This window comes from Cajanus cajan, chromosome 2, assembly GCF_000230855.2.
Source record: "Cajanus cajan strain Asha chromosome 2, NIPB_CcT2T_4, whole genome shotgun sequence".
Lineage (NCBI taxonomy): Eukaryota > Viridiplantae > Streptophyta > Magnoliopsida > Fabales > Fabaceae > Cajanus > Cajanus cajan.
In genome coordinates this window covers 51,227,703-51,247,328 of record NC_138518.1, presented here as the reverse complement: position 1 = coordinate 51,247,328, position 19,626 = coordinate 51,227,703, and the positions used below count along the sequence as shown (strand labels likewise).

The 19,626-nt window shown below is 38.8% G+C and overlaps 1 protein-coding gene across 2 annotated transcripts; it reads left to right on the top strand.

Moving 5' to 3' along the window:
• Positions 1 to 14,472: 14,472 nt before the first annotated feature.
• LOC109814454 (putative disease resistance protein At5g66900) lies at positions 14,473 to 18,139 on the top strand. Of its 2 annotated transcripts, none has more exons than XM_020378886.3 (6): positions 14,473 to 14,747; positions 14,857 to 15,079; positions 15,567 to 15,970; positions 16,204 to 16,565; positions 16,858 to 17,129; positions 17,266 to 18,139. In XM_020378886.3, exons 1-6 carry the CDS (start codon positions 14,685 to 14,687, stop codon positions 18,072 to 18,074), a joined length of 2,133 nt encoding a protein of 710 aa, XP_020234475.2. In that variant the 5' UTR covers positions 14,473 to 14,684; the 3' UTR covers positions 18,075 to 18,139. The 2 variants fall into 2 exon arrangements, with proteins under 2 accessions (XP_020234475.2, XP_020234476.2); XM_020378887.3 differs by having other exon boundaries at positions 14,474 to 14,747; positions 14,853 to 15,079.
• The last annotated feature ends 1,487 nt before the right edge of the window (positions 18,140 to 19,626 follow it).

Genomic DNA, 19,626 nt, shown 5'->3' with positions numbered 1-19,626 from the left:
CAGGAATCCCTTCCTCAGCTCCTAGAATTCACCCAATGTGTGAATGAGGGGAAAATCCTCGAAGGTTTGCTCAAATACGAGCTGGGGGAGTCAGATTAGGGTTACCACGCCTGGCGCATAATGTTTTGCGCCCGGTGCATAATGCTTTGTGCCCCGCGCATAATGCTTTGCGCCCAGCGCATAATGCTTTGCGCCCCGCGCATAATGCTTTGCGCCCCGCGCATAATGCTTTGCGCCCCGCGCATAATGCTTTGCGCCCGACGCATAATGCTTTGCGCCCGGCGCAAGGCCTTCCAGAGAGTTTGGTTTGCTCTCTGTCTCGAGCACGCCCAGCGCATTTCTGCATTATAGAGAGTGTGGCTCTCTATTCTTCTCACGCTCGGCGTGGGTAGTCTTGCGCCCGGCACAGTTACTCTTCCCTACTCCTTAACTCCTTAAATTTCGAATCCTATGGGTCTTCTATCCTCAATTCTCTAGCTCAATACTTGCACAAAAATGAGGTGTATTAGGGTATTGTTAGCTAAATTCTGGGTTAGCTATATCTGCACAAAAAATGAATCAAAAAGAGAATAATTATGTTGCAAGAGTGCATGAGATGAGTGAAATTGTTTAATAATTCCTATCTAAACATTTGTATAAATGAGACTTAACAATTAGCACATTATGTTGAGATGATTTATATATTTAATTGTTTGTGTTAAAATATTGAGGAGAATTAAATATTTATCTGGTGAAAGCCAAAAATTAATATTAGTATTATTTTGATAATACTATTCTTCATGAATAAATAAGTGTGAGGCATCATTTGTAAAATGATGTAGACAATTAAGTTTTGAGATTTTCTCTATAGTGAAAATAATTAATTATTAATACTTTTTATCATCAATAAGATGAGACTCACCTTAAAACCAATATTATTATATATATTGATACCTTTGTGGTATGATGGTATTATTGATGTGAATTTTTTGAGTATAACTATTAAAAACTATTGTATGAGAATGTGAATTGTTAAAAATTATGAGTAATATGATGAAGATAATATGATGTTATCCATATTACAATATTTTATATAACGTGAGATGTTATAAAGATGTCATAAATTAATGGTATTTAACATTGAGAATTTTCCATTGTATTAAAAAATAAAATGATGATTAATTGAGTTTTGGATTCATATGAGACAATTCACTAATGTTGTGTCATTACACTTTGTTATACTAAAATTAATTTGAGATCAACTAATAATAATTATCAAAGAGTTTGTTGCTAGTTGATAGGAATAGGAATGGGCTAGGTCAAACCAGACTTTGAATATATAGGTTAAGTTTGTTCTACAAAATTAAAGCCTAAGTTTGCCTTATTATCTATCATAAACTTTTTTTTTGTAAGCTTGACTTGATTTTTTAAAACCTAGTTTGACTAGCTTATTTAAAAGCCTATTTATATTAATAATATTAATTAGACTAATAACCTTAATTTTTAAAAAATCATCAAATTTATTTTAAAATATAATTTACTCAATATTATTAAAATTAAAAATTTAAAAAATATAGAGAAAAAATTCATGTGCAGTCATATATGTTGATATACACTCACGCACAGATCATAATCTTATAAACCTATAATAAAAAAATGTGTAAAAAAATATTTTAAATATTGATAATTTATTTTTTCTTTATAAATTTATTTATTTTATTTATATTCTTAATAATATATGTACATTAGTTTTTTTTATTATATTATATAAATAAATTTATTTTTAAAATATAGTTTACTCAATATTAATAAAATTTAAATTTTAAATGAAATATATGAGAAAAATTGAATTATTTTATGTTGGAGAAACAATTCATACTTAGCCATGTATGTTGTGTTAGTTAGTAATTCAGCATGTGTATTGCGCCAAGCCTATTAATAATCTGAGGCCCAAAACTTGTAATGATAGATATATAATACTTGGTGATTAATCAATAATATAATTTTTCTGTTACACTAATCTTCTCTAGATCCCTCTCTCTCTTTACCTTACAATGGTATCAAGAGCTTCAAGATCAGGGATGAATAATAATGGTGAACGGGAACGAAGGAACATTATTGGGGAATATGCCCATGTTTGACAGTAAAAAAATCTCAATAGCTATGATTGTTGGTGCGTGAAGATGAAGGCCATCTTTGGATTTTAAGAAGTCATGGAGATTGTCAATACCGGTTACAACGATTTACCGAAGAATGCAACTGACGCACAACGAGCAACATTTTGCGATGTGAAACGGAAAGATTGCAAGGCAATATTTTATCTTCATCAATGCTTCGATGAAGCGAATTTTGAGAAAATCTCGTTGGCGAAAATGGCAAAGGAGGCCAGGGATATCTTAGCACAGAGTTATGCTAGAGTGGAATGCTTGAAGATAGTGCGACTTCAGACTTTGCGGTGTCACTACAAGCTCTTGTAGATGGGAAATCAAGAAACCATCCAAGAATATTTTTTGCAGTTACTATCCCTCACCAATTTGATGAAGTCGTGTGGAGAAAATATGAAAGAAAGAATCGTTGTCGAGAAGGTGCTCCGAACCCTTGATATAGAATTTGATATGATTATTATCGTGACTGAAGAATCAAAGAATCTTGATTCTTTGAAATTGGAAGAGTTGTAAGGCTCATTGGAAGCACATGAGTAGAGGTTAAGAGAAAGAGATAGTGACAAATCAGGTTCAGAACAAGCTTTGTTAGCTAAACAGAATAAGAAGATTGATGGTAAACATGGTAAATTCAACAAGAGAGGTCGTGGAAGAGAATTTAAAGGAGGCTATATTGGAGGTCGTGGTCTTGATACAAATGGAAAAGTACAAAATGATCATAACTTTCAATAGGGAGGTAATAGAGGAGGAAACACGAATTGGAGTGGTGGTAAAAGAAGACAGTGGAGAGATGGTATATTAGGTTCAAGTTTTGGCTTTGATAAGAGTTATGTGCAATGGTACAATTGTAACAAATATGGTCATTATGTTGTTGATTGTTGGAGTAAAGGAAGCTCAAATGGCAAAAAAGAAGAGGTCAATGTAGCTAAAAAAAAAGAACCTGAGGATGAAGTATTATTGATGGTAACTACTACAAAACCTGAGAAGAAAACTTTAGGTGAATCCTAGTACTTAGACACAAGTTGCTCGAATCACATGTCATTTCAGAAAAGCTAGTTCATTGATCTAAATGAAAAGATTAAAAGTAGAATGAATTTGTAGATAACTCTACTGTGAAATATGAAGGAAAATGAAAGATCTTGATTAGAAGAAAAGATGGGAAAACTAATGTAATTTCATGTGTTGTGTGTTCCTGCAATGAAACACAACTTATTGAGTATTGGACAACTTCTATAGAAGGGCTACTTAATTGATCGGAAGGATCAAATGCTAGAATTGAGAATGATGAAGTTCTAATAATTTGTTTGTATGTAATTTCATATGTGTTGTGTGTAGTTGAGTATGACATTTATTCTAGAATTGGGAATGATGAAGTTCTAATAATTTGTTTATATGTGGATGATCTCTTGATAACTAGTAGCAATATAAAGTTGATAGAAGAGTTTGAAAGAAGAATGAAGGTTTAATTTGAGATGACTCATCTTGAAAAGTTATCCTAATTCCTTGGCATGGAATTCAATAATAGTAAGAAAAGGGACTATGCTTCATCAAAGTAAATATGCCAAAGATGTGCTAAAGAAGTTTAGGATGAGTGAATGTAATGCAACAACTACTCATGTTGAAACAAACTTGAAGCTTGATAAGGATGAAGATGAGAAGTCAGTAAATGCTACATTGTATAGGCAAATGGTTGGGTGCTTGATCTTTGTTGTAATAGGCTAGATATTTGTTTCTCTGTTGGTTTGTTGAGTAGGTTTATGGAAAATCCAAAAGCATTACATTTTGTAGTTGTTAGGAGGGTTCTTAGTTACATAAAAGGGACTATTGATTATGGCATTTTACTCCCTAATGCTACACATCAAAATGGAGGAGAACTAGTAGGATATTATGATTCAGATTGGGCTGAAGATAAAGATGAATGTAGAAGCACAACTAGTTATGTTTTTCTCCTGGGAAAATCACCAATCTCCTGGTGTTCAAAGCTATAACCTGTAGTTGCACTCTCCTCTTGTGGAGTAGAGTATATCTCTACTACATACATAGCTTGTCAAGCTCTTTGGCTTGAAAGTTTGGTAAATCAAATACTGAATAGACCTGAGAAGACAATGACACTGAAGATTGATAATAAATCTGTTATAAGTTTAGCAAAGAATCTGATACATCATGGTAGACGCAAACATATTGAGACAAGATTCCATTTTATTTGAGAAAAAAGTAAGAGAGAAGAAGTTATAGCTAGATCATTGTGGAACCAAGGAACATTTAACAAATATAATGACAAAGCCATTGAATACTCGAAGGTTCTAGGAAAGGTTTGAATGTAAAATCAATTGTTGAATTAGGGGGTTGTGTTAGTTAGTAATTCAACATGTGTATTGGGTCAAGTCCATTAATAATCTGAGGCCCAAAACTTGTAATGATAGATATATTGTACTTGGTGATTAATGTAACGACCCGTCTGGTCACTACACCCGGCATAGCACACTAGAAACACCAGACAGATAGAACAAGTATATAAATATAAGATCTAGAATATATAGATATACAAGATTCCAGTCTGACTAGAGTTAAAGTGTACTAAAAAAAATTACAACCAAATGCTACTATCCCACGTAGCCACAAGCAAAACAACATCACCAAGCAAAACAGCTGCAAGGTCCACCAGACTCACCACAAGACGCACGTCTATTCCTGCCATGCTCCCATACATAGTATGATCATCGCAGTCCAAAAACATGGAAAACAACAAAAGGGTAAGCTAGTGAAATTAAAATTCAACATACAATTATATAAATATCAATATAAATAACAACAGATACAGTTATCAGCACACTTGTACAGCTTATACCACTCAACAATATCAGCACCGCAATGCGGCAATATCAGCACTGCTTAGCAGCAACAACAACACCAGTCTAGTGGCTATAACGGCACCGCAAAGCGGCAACAACAACACCACTCTAGTGGCTATAACAGCACCGCAAAGCGGCAACAACAGTACCGACTTAGCGGCTATAACAGCACCGCAAAGCGGCAACAACAACACCGACTTAGCGGCTATAATATCACCCAACCCAGCATATCTCAGCACAGTACAGCACAGCACAGCACAGCAATTCAACAAAATTATTACTTTCTACAATTCAGCCCAACGGTCTATAATTCCGTTATACTATATAATTTCTCTTATTAATCCATTGATTCCAGCTCAATAATACACCTCTAATACAACTAACATATTTATCTCAGCTTTATCCCCTAATCATCACAGCATATTCATCAAATTCGCTTGGCTCAGCATATAACATCATTGATTAACAATTTCGGCACAACTCAACAGTCAACATACTATAGATCATCATCTCCTTGCGCGCCCGGCGCACTCGAGGTTGCGCCCAGCGCGGCTCAACCCGAGAGCACCAAGGCTCTCCCGCGCCTGGCGCAAATCCAAATTGCGTCCAGCGCCTTCCTGGCAGAGACTCAAGAAGTCTCGTGCGCCCAGCGGAGCCTAACCCGCGCCCAGCGTGGGGAAGGCAGAGACCTACCAGGGTCTCGCGCCCAGCGCAATTCACAATTGCGCCCGGCATGCTCTTGGCAAAGACTCCCAAGGAGCCTCCGCGCCCAGCGAGTCTAAAAGTGCGCCTAGCGCGGTCCAAGTATCACAAAAACATGTTACTCTTGATATCGCGCCCAGCGCAGCTCGAGTCACGCCCGACGAGGGCCAACCAGAAACTCTCATTTGCAAGCTCGCCCAGTGCACACAGCCTTGCGCCCGGCGGGCTTGCCTAAACAGAGTCTCCTGGTGGTCGCGCGCCCGCGCGAAGAACAGCGGCCAGCGCGAACTCATCAGTATTTTCCCCAAGTTCGAAAAATTGCTCAAAACCTGCAAATCTTAACAGCAAACAAACATGCAATCCAGCCAAAATGCCACATTCTCATCAAACATCAAGAAAAATACCTCATTTTCCACATGCAACCACAATCCAAGAATTTCCTCAAAATTTCTCAAAAATCCCGAAAACCCCAAAATCTTAACTTTAGAAGTTCTCAACCAAAATCATCAATTCTCAGCTGGTTAAATGAGTCCCCAGACCCCCCTTTAACCAAACCACAGCATAAAACTAACTTCCATTACCTTGAATCCAGAAATTTGAGCTCCGGGCACTTGAATGAAGAAGGAGAACGAAAGGGAGTTTGAACAAAGAGGAAGAACAAGCTTGGGGACTCAGCTCTCGGACAAGGAATCAGTTCTCCTACCGCTTGCACCTAGAGTCACCAAGATTCACCACAAGGAATTTTGAGAGAAAAGAAATGAGTAAGGGTTGAGGAGAAGAAAAATAAGTGAAGGAGGAGGTGAGTGAGAGAGAGAGAACGGGGGTCTCACATCCTCCCCAACAACGCGAGTTTTCGTCCCCGAAAACAGACTTACTTGGGAAAAGAAACGGATACTGATCTCGGCATTGCTGCTCAACTTCCCAAGTAGCCTCACCAGTAGTTGCATCCCACAGCAACTTTACCAGAGAAATGGATTTGCCTCTCAGCTCCTTCAGCTTATGATCAACCACCGCCACCGGCAACTTCTCAAATGTCAGATTTCCCTTCACTTGAACATCGTCCAGCTCCACCACATGACTCGGGTCATGAATGTACTTCCTCAGTTGAGACACATGAAATACATCGTGTAGGTTTGAAAGAGACGGTGGCAAAGCCAACCGATAAGCAACTGGACCCACACGCTGTATTATCTGATAGGGACCCACGAATCTTGGTGTTAACTTCCGAGCCTTCAGTGCTCTACCCACACCAGAAGTCGGAGTCACCTTCAGAAACACATGTTCCCCCTCAGCAAACTCCAAAGGCTTACGCCTTTTGTCAGCATATGATTTCTGCCTACTCTGGGCAGTCCTCATTTTCTCCTGAATCGTCTTCACCTTCTCAGTAGTCTGTAGGATCAACTCCGGTCCCACAACCACTGACTCACCATCCTGATACCAGCACAGAGGAGTCCTACATCTCCTGCCATATAAGGCTTCAAACGGCGCCATCCCAATACTAGCATGAAAACTGTTGTTGTAAGTAAACTCCACAAGCGGTAATACTTCCTCCCAACTACCCAAGTGATCTAACACACAAGCCCTCAGCAGATCCTCCAAGGACTGGATTGTCCTCTCCGACTGACCATCCGTCTGCGGATGATAAGCAGAACTCAGCTTCAGCTTTGTGCCTAGAGCTTGGTGTAGACTCTGCCAAAATCTGGAAGTGAACCTCGGATCTCGGTCGGAAATAATACTGGAAGGCACCCCGTGCAACCGTACTATCTCCCTCACATACAACTGTGTCAGCTTCTCCAAGGACCACTTCATGTTGACAGGCAAGAAATGCGCACACTTGGTCAACCGATCAACAATTACCCAGATAGCATCACTATTCCTAGCGGACCTAGGCAACCCCACAATGAAATCCATAGTAATGCTATCCCACTTCCATTCCGGAATTTCCATCAGCTGCATTAACCCACTCGGCTTCTGATGCTCAACCTTTGCCTTCTGACAGGTCAAACAGGCCGCCACATACTCAGCTATCTCCCTCTTCATACCAGACCACCAGAAAGTCTTCTTGAGGTCTTGGTACATCTTAGTCATACCTGGGTGTATGCTAAGTCTACTTTTGTGGCCCTCCTCCAGCACAGCTCTCTTCAGCTCAGCATCCTGAGGTAGGCAAATCCTGCCCCTAAACCTCAAGATCCCATCTTCTCCCAGCTCAAAACCAGCAGCTTTCTCGGTACCCAATAAACCAAGAAGTCTCACCAATTCCTCATCCTGCAACTGTTTGAGTCCAACCTGCCTCAAGAACTCATTAGTTATGGTAACTGCCCCACAACTAATGTGATCCTGAGCTAACTTCACACAGAGATTCAAATCTCTGAACTTCTCAACCAGCTCCAGCTCCCTCATCATCATGTTCGACATGTGGATGGATTTCCTACTTAGTGCATCTGCCACCACATTGGCCTTGCCCGGATGATACATCAACTGAAAATCATAATCCTTCAGAAACTCCATCCACCGCCTCTGCCTCATGTTCAGCTCTTTCTGATCAAATAAGTACTTCAGACTCTTGTGATCACTAAAAACGTTGAACCGAGCACCATATAAATAATGCCTCCAAATTTTCAAGGCAAACACCACAGCTGCTAACTCTAAGTCAGAGTGGGATAGTTCCTCTCATGAATCTTCAGTTGCCTTGAAGCATATGCCACCACTCTCCCGTTTTGCATCAGCACACACCCCAGACCCTGATGAGAAGCATCACAGTACACGTCAAAAGGCTCACCAGAATCCGGCAACACCAGCACAGGAGAAGTGGTTAGCCTCCTCTTCAGCTCAACAAAACTTTGCTCACAAGCATCAATCCAAATGAATGGCTGCTCCTTCCTAGTCAGCTGGGTCAGAGGCGCTACTATCTTAGAGAACCCTTCAATGAACCTCCGATAGTAACCCGCTAAGCCCACAAAGCTCCATATATCCGTGACAGTCCTCGGGCGCTCCCACTACAATACCGACTCCACCTTAGCCGGATCAACAGCAATCCCCTCAGCTGAAATCACGTGGCCTAAGAACTTCACCTCATCCAACCAGAACTCACATTTTGAAAGCTTAGCATACAGTTGCTTCGCTTTCAAAATCTCCAACACTGTCCTCAAGTGCTCTCCATGTTCCTCCGGGGTCCTTGAATAGATTAAGATATCATCAATAAACACTACCACGAATTTATCCAAGAACGGCCGGAAGATCCTGTTCATGTAGTCCATGAACACTGCGGGGGCGTTGGTCACACCGAACGGCATCACAACATATTCATAGTGACCATACCTAGTCCTGAAAGCAGTCTTCGGTATGTCACCCTCCTTCACCCTAATCTGGTGATATCCTGACCTCAAGTCAATCTTAGAAAACACCGACGCGCCCCTCAGTTGATCCATTAAGTCATCTATCCGGGGAAGTGGATATTTGTTCTTAATGGTCAATTTGTTCAGCTGCCGGAAATCAACACACAGTCTACTACCCCCATCCTTCTTCTTTACCAACAACACAGGGGCACCCCACGGCGAAACACTCGGTCGCACCAACTGCTTTTCCAATAAGTCCTCCAACTGACCTTTCAGCTCAGCCAGCTCAGCAGGAGCCATCCTATAGGGAGCTACTGACACTGGTCCCGCACCTGGAACCAAGTCAATGCTGAACTCCATCTGCCTAACAGGAGGCAACCCAGGCACCTCGTCAGGGAACACCTCGGCATACTCCCTCACCACATCGATACCAGCTAAGATCCTCTCGGTCTCCACACTCGTGGCAGCAAGCAGAAGACAGCACTCTACCCCATCCCTCAGTAAGGACTCAGCTTGGACAGCTGAGATCAACAGCTCATCCTCCTCTTGAGGGAAGATTAACCGCCTATTGGCACAGTCTATAAGGACGCGATTGGCAGACAACCAATCCATCCCTAAGATTATGTCAATATCCACCAAAGGTAACCAAATCAAGTTCACCTTGTACTTCTTCTCATTCACCACAACTGGACAACCCACGCATAATTCAGAAGCAATCACAGAAGTAGAAGCGGGCGTCGACACAAGTAGTCTCAACCCCAACTCACACACAGGCACACCCAACAAAGCAGCACATGCATATGATATAAATGAATGCGTAGCACCAGAGTCAAATAGAATCATCACATCCTTACCAGCGGCCTTGCCCTTCCCCTTCACAAGATCAGAAGAAGTCGAAGCCTCAGCACCCGTCAAAGCAAATACCCTACCAGCAGTAGTAGGTCTGTCACCCCTCTGTGTATCAGCTCTCTGTGCACTACTCCTCTGAGTATCAGCCCTCTGTACATTACTCCTCTGAGTGCTCCTCTCTGGTCTATCCCTCGTAGGACAATTGGCCGACTCGTGGCCCATCTGATGACATCTGAAGCAACGGCTCTCCGTGTGCGGACAGTCCCTAATAAAGTAGGGCCCAGCACACCTGAAACATCTCAAAGTAGCACCTCCACTCTGTCTACCTCCACTAGCAGCACTGGAAGATTGCCTAGAAACAGAACCCCCTTGCTGTGGTTGGGGCCTGTCATATGATTTCCTCTGACTCTCACCCTTCTTGGACCCAGATGGTCCCCCTCACAGCACAGTTGCCACCTTCCAACTACTCAACTACCTTCGCCTTCTCCACTAAGGCTGGGAACTCCGTGATGGCCATAGGCACCACCATCCTCTTCAGCTCATATTTCAATCCATCTGCAAATTTCCTGCATTTCCAAGCCTCAGGCATACCCTGCGAATAAAAACGGGCTAGGTGCTCGAATTTTATCGCATACTCTGATACTGTCATCCCACCCTGATGCAATCGCATAAACTCTGCCTCCTTGGCATGCCTCACGCTTTCCGAAAAGTACTTCTCCATAAACACTGTCCGGAAGCACCCCCAATCAACTGTAACTCCCCTAGCAGCAAGCATCTGATAGGTGCCTCTCCACCAATGTTCAGCCTCCCTAACAAGCATGTATACAACATATGCTAACCTCCTCTCTGGAGGACATCCCAGTACTGTAAAGATCTTCTCTAATTCACGGATCCAGCGGTCAGCCACTTCTGGATCCGCATCTCCTGCAAATTGTGGAGGATTACACTTCCGGAACTCAGCAAGATCCCGGCTCTCCTGTGACCCTGCAGGTCTTGCTGCACCAGCTGCAGCTCTCTCAGCCTCCATCCTAGAAAAATAGGCATTTTGTTGTTGCATAGCCATGGCCAACATCTCTAGGGCACGGGCTATCTGCTCATTTGTCCTAGTCATCTTCTACAAAGGTAACAACATCTTTAGTAAACAATAACTAAACCACACAAAATCAACAGCACAACAAATCACCACAACAATTTCAGCACAGCAGACATCACAACAAAACAACACAGCACAGAGCTAACACAGCAAAAAGCCTAAAGGGACCACCCCCAAAGAGTGTCCACTAGACTCGAACTGCTCTGATACCACTAAAGTGTAACGACCCGTCTGGTCACTACACCCGACATAGCACACTAGAAACACCAGACAGATAGAACAAGTATATAAATATAGGATCTAGAATATATAGATATACAAGGTTCCAGTCTGACTAGAGTTAAAGTGTACTAAAGAAAATTACAACCAAATGCTACTATCCCACGTAGCCACAAGCAAAACAACATCACCAAGCAAAACAGCTGCAAGGTCCACCAGACTCACCACAAGACGCACGTTTATTCCTGCCCTGCTCCCATACATAGTATGATCATCGCAGTCCAAAAACATGGAAAACAACAAAAGGGTAAGCTAGTGAAATTAAAATTCAACATACAATTATATAAATATCAATATAAATAACAACAGATACAGTTATCAACACACTTGTACAGCTTATACCACTCAACAATATCAGCACCGCAATGCGGCAATATCAGCACTGCTTAGCAGCAACAACAACACCACTCTAGTGGCTATAATGGCACAGCAAAGCGGCAACAACAGCACCACTCTAGTGGCTATAACAGCACCGCAAAGTGGCAACAACAACACCGACTTAGCGGCTATAACAGCACCGCAAAGCGGCAACAACAGCACCGACTTAGCGGCTATAATATCACCCAACCCAGCATATCTCAGCACAGTACAGCACAGCACAGCACAGCAATTCAACAAAATTATTACTTTCTACAATTCAGCCCAACGGTCTATAATTCCGTTATACTATATAATTTCTCTTATTAATCCATTGATTCCAGCTCAATAATACACCTCTAATACAACTAACATATTTATCTCAGCTTTATCCCCTAATCATCACAGCATATTCATCAAATTCGCTTGGCTCAGCATATAACATCATTGATTAACAATTTCGGCACAACTCAACAGTCAACATACTATAGATCATCATCTCCTTGCGCCCGGAGCACTCGAGGTTGCGCCCAGCGCGACTCAACCCGAGAGCACCAAGGCTCTCCCGCGCCTGGCACAAATCCAAATTGCGCCCAGCGCCTGCCTGGCAGAGACTCAAGGAGTCTCGTGCGCCCAGCGGAGCCTAACCCGCGCCCAGCGTGGGGAAGGCAGAGACCTACCAGGGTCTCGCGCCCAGCGCAATTCACAATTGCGCCCGGCATGCTCTTGGCAGAGACTCCCAAGGAGCCTCCGCGCCCAGCGAGTCCAAAAGTGCGCCTAGCGCGGTCCAAGTATCCCAAAAACATGTTACTCTTGATATCGCGCCCAGCGCAGCTCGAGTCACGCCCGGCGAGGGCCAACCAGAGACTCCCATTTGCAAGCTCGCCCAGTGCACACAGCCTTGCGCCCGGCGGGCTTGCCTAAACAGAGTCTCCTGGTGGTCGCGCGCCCGGCGTGAAGAACAGCGCCCAGCGCGAACTCATCAGTATTTTCCCCAAGTTCGAAAAATTGCTCAAAACTTGCAAATCTTAACAGCAAACAAGCATGCAATCCAGCCAAAATGCCACATTCTCATCAAACATCAAGAAAAATACCTCATTTTCCACATGCAACCACAATCCAAGAATTTCCTCAAGATTTCTCAAAAATCCTGAAAACCCCAAAATCTTAACTTTAGAAGTTCTCAACCAAAATCATCAGTTCTCAGCCGGTTAAATGAGTCCCCAGACCCCCTTTTAACCAAACCACAACATAAAACTAACTTCCCTTACCTTGAATCCAGAAATTTGAGCTCCGGGCACTTGAATGAAGAAGGAGAACGAAAGGGAGTTTGAACAAAGAGGAAGAACAAGCTTGGGGACTCAGCTCTCGGACAAGGAATCAGTTCTCCTACCGCTTGCACCTAGAGTCACCAAGATTCACCACAAGGAATTTTGAGAGAAAAGAAATGAGTAAGGGTTGAGGAGAAGAAAAATAAGTGAAGGAGGAGGTGAGTGAGAGAGAGAGAACAGGGGTCTCACAATTAATTAATAATACAATTTTTTTATTACACTAATCTTCTCTAGATTTGTCTCTCTCTTTATCTTACATGTTGATGATGTATATTCACGCACTGGTCATAAGTTTATAAACTTATAATAAAAAAGACAATCGTATAAATAATTTTTTAAATATTGATAATTTGTATTTTTTATAAATTTATTTATTTATATTTTTAATAATATATGTATATTAATTTTTTATTATATTATACAAATAAATAGGCTGACCTATTAGGCATAATAAGTTTTTTTATAAGCCTAAGCTTAGTCTTTTTATACAAATAGGTTTTTTAAAAACCTAAATTGGACCTTTCTATTAAATATGTTAGGTCAGATATCAAACTTTAAAGAGGTCAGGTCTTAAGCGCTTGTTTAAGGTATGATCTATTATTATCTCTACTAGTTGATTATGAGGCTTAGTGATTGAAAACCTCTTAACAAATATTCTGTTGAGAATATAAAATTAAGAATTGACATGATAACAATTGCTTAAAGATTGAAATTTATTGATCATGTGTAATGAATAGTGGTGGCCTATCCTTTGACTTTAAATCCCTAGGGAATATATTATCGTGATTAATTATAGTTACAATAGTCAGTATCCCATTTTATAAATAGTAAGAATTCTCATTTTATAAATATTAAGAATTAGTAGGACTTAGATGTATTGAACTGATGTCTAAAAATTTACTATTTCTCTCTATTTAGTATCAGAAAGATCTTATCATATCCTTAGGGTTTGCTTGGGAGTTTGTAAATAAATTCTTTAAAATAATGCAACTGTATTGTATGCCTCACGAGTTCAGATTATTTTATTCTCTCAACATCCATAAATAACAAAAATACTTGCCAATGTGGAAATTAATTGTTAACGGGTTATAAAACTAAGAGTTAGTAATTGAGTATATTTTACATAATAAAATTAAAATTTAAGTACCACAAAAAATCTTTCAAAAATATATCAACTACCCCTACCATTTTTTTTGGGATATAATTGGATGTTTACTCATAAGATTAGTATTAAAATAATCTTTTAGCGTGAAACCCAATTATAAATCTTCAACTTTGGGGTGGAATATGGAGTTAATGGCTATTGTTTTGCAGTTAGCTCAAAAATGACACTTAGACTTTGGGGGTGGAATATGGAGTTAATGGCCATTGTTTTGCAGTTAGCTCAAAAATGACACTTACACTTTCAATTAAGATATTTGTCTTTTCATATTACTATTATTTTATGTTTGACGTGTTTCGTCTCGGTGAAGAAATTACAAAGACATCGTAAGAAGAAGATATGCATATTCTTAAAAACATTATTATTAGATATTAGCGAGCGTTGACATTTATTTACTGCACAAAATTAAAAAAAAAAAATGCGATCCGTGTGGTGAAGTATCAGGGCGACATTTACTAAGAGGACATGCCTATAAATAGGTCTATTTTGCTGTTCTATTCTAACCGATCTTTCAAGTTTCAACCTGAGATCAATCAGGATTCGATTGTGCTGGTTCGTGCAGTTCTCATTAAGAAGGAAAAGAATGGGTGGACAAGTAACTGAGAAACCCAAGCACCGGCAACATCACTCGTTATTTCAAATTAAGGTACTATAGTTGTACAATTCCCGACATGTTTTTTATTTCAGTCTTGAAAGCCACAGTCAAGACTTTTATTTGAGTTTCTCTGCTTCTCGTAATTTGATCCTTTAGACAGGACTCCAAAAGTTGGTTATCCATGGAAGGGATGGCACAAGCAATGAAGAGTCCTTTTGGTGTTCCTGAAAACCCAGAATTCACATTCGGGTTGGATGGGCCATTGAGTAAATTGAAGATGGAGGTTCTTAAAGAAGGTGTGTCCATCATTGTGTTGACCGGTTTCGGAGGATCAGGGAAAACCACTTTGGCTACAAAGCTCTGTTGGGACGAACAAGTCAAGGGTAAGTATGTGGTAACTCCTTTTAGGTTCTCTATAATCATAAATGAGCTAACTAGTTTCCCATATAGATGAATTCATACAGTAAAAGAAAAGGGTAAAATAAGTGTATTTAAAATTTTCAAAACTTTGATCAGTTTACTTGAGATCCGATTCTAACTTCTGTCATTGTACACCAGAATTTGCAAAAGTTCATGGTTTTCAAGAATAAATGGAAGTTCTATTGGCAACCGATTAAATTAATTGCAAGTGGAATGCTCTCTAATTCCCAACATATTTCTGAAAGGTAGAAAATAGCTTAAAGCAGAGTTCATGCTTACTGATAGTTACTTCCTAACTTTAGCATATGTTGATCTTACAAAGAGAAGCATTTTCTTTTGATCATGGAAATTTCTAAAATGTAGTAAACTATTTGTTGCAGTATAGGCACTGTACTTCAAGATTATTGTAGAAAGAATTCCTGGGCTTACTAATCTCATTGGTTTCTCTAGGTAAATTCAAGGAAAACATTTTGTTTGTCACCTTCTCAAAAACGCCTAAGTTGAAGGTTATTGTAGAAGGACTATTTGAATATTGTGGATATCAAGTGCCTGAGTTTCAAAGTGATGAAGATGCAGTTATTCAATTGGGACGTTTGCTGTTGAAATTTGGTGCAAGTCCAATGCTGTTGGTCCTGGATGATGTTTGGCCTGGCGCAGAAACCATCGTTGAGAAATTTAAAATTAAGATACCAGATTATAAAATTTTGATGACTTCAAGGGTTGCATTTCCTAGATTTGGCACTCCATTGATCTTAAAACCTCTTGTTCATGAGGATGCAATAACTCTTTTCCGTCACCACGCTCTCTTGGAAAAAAGCAGTTCAAATAGTCCTACCGATGATCTTGTCCAAAAGGTGCTTCTTCCTTCTTTCTGATATATTATACGAGTAATTCATGCTTGTTCTTTTTGTATGTAGTCATCATTTGAAATAAACTTTAGTACTTCACATAATTGTAAGTTGCCGTTCCATTTTTTTATATAAAAAAATTTACCATTGAGCTAACAAAAATTTGACCCCAGAAAAGTAATATTATGGTAAAATACTTGCTGCTTGGGAGCTTTACATTTACTTGCACTGAAATGCAGGTTGTGAGACATTGCAACGGTATACCACTTGCCATTAAAGTGATTGGTAGATTACTTTGTCATCAACCTAATGAGTTGTGGCGAAAGATGGAGGAGGAATTGTCACAAGGTCATTCTATACTTGATTCTAACATTGAATTACTTACTTTTCTCGAAAAGATCTTAGATGTCTTGGAAGATAATTCCATCGTCAAAGAGTGCTTCATGGACTTGGGATTATTTCCTGAAGACCAAAGAATTCCTGTTAGTGCTCTCATTGATCTGTGGGCAGAGTTGTATGGACTAGATGATGATGGCATAGAAGCAATGGCCATTATCAACAAATTGAGTTCCAAGAATCTGGCGAATGTCTCAGTAACAAGGTACAGTCAATGACTACTTTTATTTTCTTAATCATTTCATCCTAATATATTCTATGGAACAAATAATTCAATAGCTTGTGTAGCTCATGTCATGAGAGGAGCAGTTGATTCCTTATAAATTATTCCAATGTTACCATTTAAACTTCTCGCATTATGTAATATGCATTTCTTCTTGTGAACTTGCTTTGAGGACAGAAGTTAAAATCCGTTATCTATCAAATACAAAGCATGCACTTTTAATCTTGTGAGGGAATTTTTCTCCCTGTGGAGTTAATTTCTACTTATTTACCAGGAAAAATACAAGTGACACAGACAGTGACTACTACAATAACCATTTCATCATCCTTCATGATACTCTAAGAGACCTGGCAATTTATGAAAGCACCAAGGAACAAAGTAAACAGAGAAAAAGAGTGATGATTGACATAAATGAAAATGATCCTGAATGGAACCTTGGGGAGAAGCAGCAAGGCATGATGACCCGCATATTGTCAAATTGTTTTAGATGGTGTGCTGAACTGAAACCCCAACAGATCCCTGCACACACATTGTCTATAACAATTGGTTAGTTATTCCTTTCTCTAAACTCTAAAGCATAAACATTTACTTACGAAGTAAATTAAGATGGTAAAATGAAAGTCCCTATGATCTGTCATTTGTTCCTCTTCTACTATTGACACCATATGGGTTGCTTTTGCAGATGAAACTTGCACTTCATATTGGTCCAACATGCGAGCAACTAAAGCCGAGGTTCTGATTCTAAACCTTCGAACTAATCAGCACTTCCTTCCAGGGTTCCTGAAAGAAATGAGCAAACTAAAAGTTCTGGTAGTGACAAATTATAGTTTCCATCCTTCTGAAATGAACAATTTTGAGTTACTTGGCTCATTGCCGAAGCTAAAAAGAATCAGACTAGAGCGGATTTCTGTTCCTTCCTTTGTCACATTGAAGAATCTTAAAAAGTTATCCCTCTACTTGTGTAATACAAGACAGGCTTTTGAAAACGGCTACATGCTAATTTCAGACTCTTTTCCAAATATAGAAGATTTGAATATTGACTATTGCAAAGATATGGTGGAATTGCCTGAGGGGCTCTGTGATATCACCTCCTTGAAGAGGCTCAGTGTTACTAATTGCCACAAGCTTTCTGCATTGCCCCAAGAGATTGAAAAGTTGGGGAATTTGGAACTCCTAAGGCTCAATTCTTGTACTGATTTGGAAGGGGTACCAGATTCTATTGGAGGGCTTTCAAATCTAAGGATTCTTGACATCTCAAATTGTGTTGGCCTTTCTAATTTACCTGAGGACTTTGGAAAATTGTTTAATTTAAGAAATCTCTACATGACAAGTTGTGCAAGGTGTGAATTGCCATCTTCAATCATCAATCTTAAGAATTTAACGAAGGTAGTGTGCGATGAAGAGACAGCTGCTTCGTGGGAACCTTTTAAACCTATGCTTCCGAATCTAAATATCAGCAGAATAAATGGTAGTTTTTCTGTTGGTATATAGCTATATAGTGTAGGGTTTAGGGTTTAATGTTTGCAATAATACTATCGAAGCCTTTCTTTTCTGTATTTTTTTAAGAGTTTTCTAATTAGTGGCCTCTTTAATTAATTGTTCGCTCATGACACATCCATATATTAATAATAAGTCGTTATTATATTTTTTCTCCTAAAATAATTTTTATTTTTTCTTTACGAATACCCTTTTTCTTGTTTTTATGTTTAATTTTTTTTTTAGTACTAACCTCTTTTACATGCACCCTTTCACTCAGTCTCTTCCAATACATTTTTAAGATTTCAAATATTTTAATTTTAAAGATTAATTTTATAAATAAATAAATTTTTCATAATATGTATTATATATATCTTTTTGGTTCATCTCCTTCTTCTCCTTTTCTTTTTCTTCTTCCTTAGTGTTTCAATTTTTTTTGAAAGTATGTAAAAATTACATATCTGAAAATTATTTTCTATAATTATAAGCATATTTCTTCTACAAAGTTCTTTTTTCAAAACATTGGAATTTATGTTACGAAAATCGAATGCATATAAAAGGAAGGATGCGTAAGAATCTTAAAATTTTATGTTTAGAAGGAAAAATACAATTATATATAAAATTTTAGTATGTCTTGAGATGCTGAAAAAATGAAGGAAGGCATGTGTGCAAAGGGGTGAGTGCTTCGAAAAATATTTAAGCTTTCAATTTTAAAGATTGATTTTGCAAATAAATAATTACCTCATATTATATGCACTCCTTTCCTTTATCATTCTTCTTTTTCTTTCCCGTCCCTTCTTTTTCTTTAATGTCTTGGAAAGTAATTTTTGAAAGTATGTAAAAAAAAAAATACATCTAAAAATATTTTTCATAATTATTTTTCAAAATACTAAAATTAATGTTATGAAAACTGGATGCCCGTGGAAAGAAGGATGCCTGAAAATCTTAAAATTTTATGTTTAGGAAGAAAAGTTTCAATTTTAAAATTTTAGTCCATTTCAAAATTCTAAAAAAATAGAAAAAGGGAGTAAATGTAAAAAAGATGAATACTTAAAAAAAATATATATATAAGCGTTTAATTTTAAAGAAGGATTTTGCAAGTAAATAAATTATTTGAAAAAAAAAATACATCACATTCCATCATCCTTCTTTGATAGGAGTAATAAATTACTTTTATTATATTTGTTAATAGGAGTAATTAGTATTATTTTTTTAATAGCAGTAATGATGTATTGTATAGGAGCTATCATCTATCCTTATATAAAGATACTTTTTGTAACTTTCAACACACAATAATAAAATACAATATTTTTTTTTTCCCATTTTCCTGTTATGGCATCTGAGCGGGTTTTTCCTGCTCTCGTCCGCACAAACTCTGAAATAGTTATTTTTTCTTCTTGGTTTTTGGATCTTTGATTCTCAAATACCTAATTGTATTTTTTTTTTCTTCTGAGTTTCGTTTTCATCTTTCTTGTTCATGGAGAACACAAAGTCTAGTGAAGGTGATGCACCAATTGATCAATCACAAAGCTCCAGCAGCCAATATTATCCGTGTCTTGGAAAAAAT

Bases quoted from the DNA above. Each gene is read 5' to 3' on its own strand.
- LOC109814454 (XM_020378886.3), top strand. From the start codon at position 14,685: ATGGGTGGACAAGTAACTGAGAAACCCAAGCACCGGCAACATCACTCG. The intron at 14,748-14,856 runs GTACTATAGTTG...TCCTTTAGACAG, and splicing joins ACTCGTTATTTCAAATTAAG to GACTCCAAAAGTTGGTTATC. The intron at 15,080-15,566 runs GTAAGTATGTGG...TGGTTTCTCTAG, and splicing joins TTGGGACGAACAAGTCAAGG to GTAAATTCAAGGAAAACATT.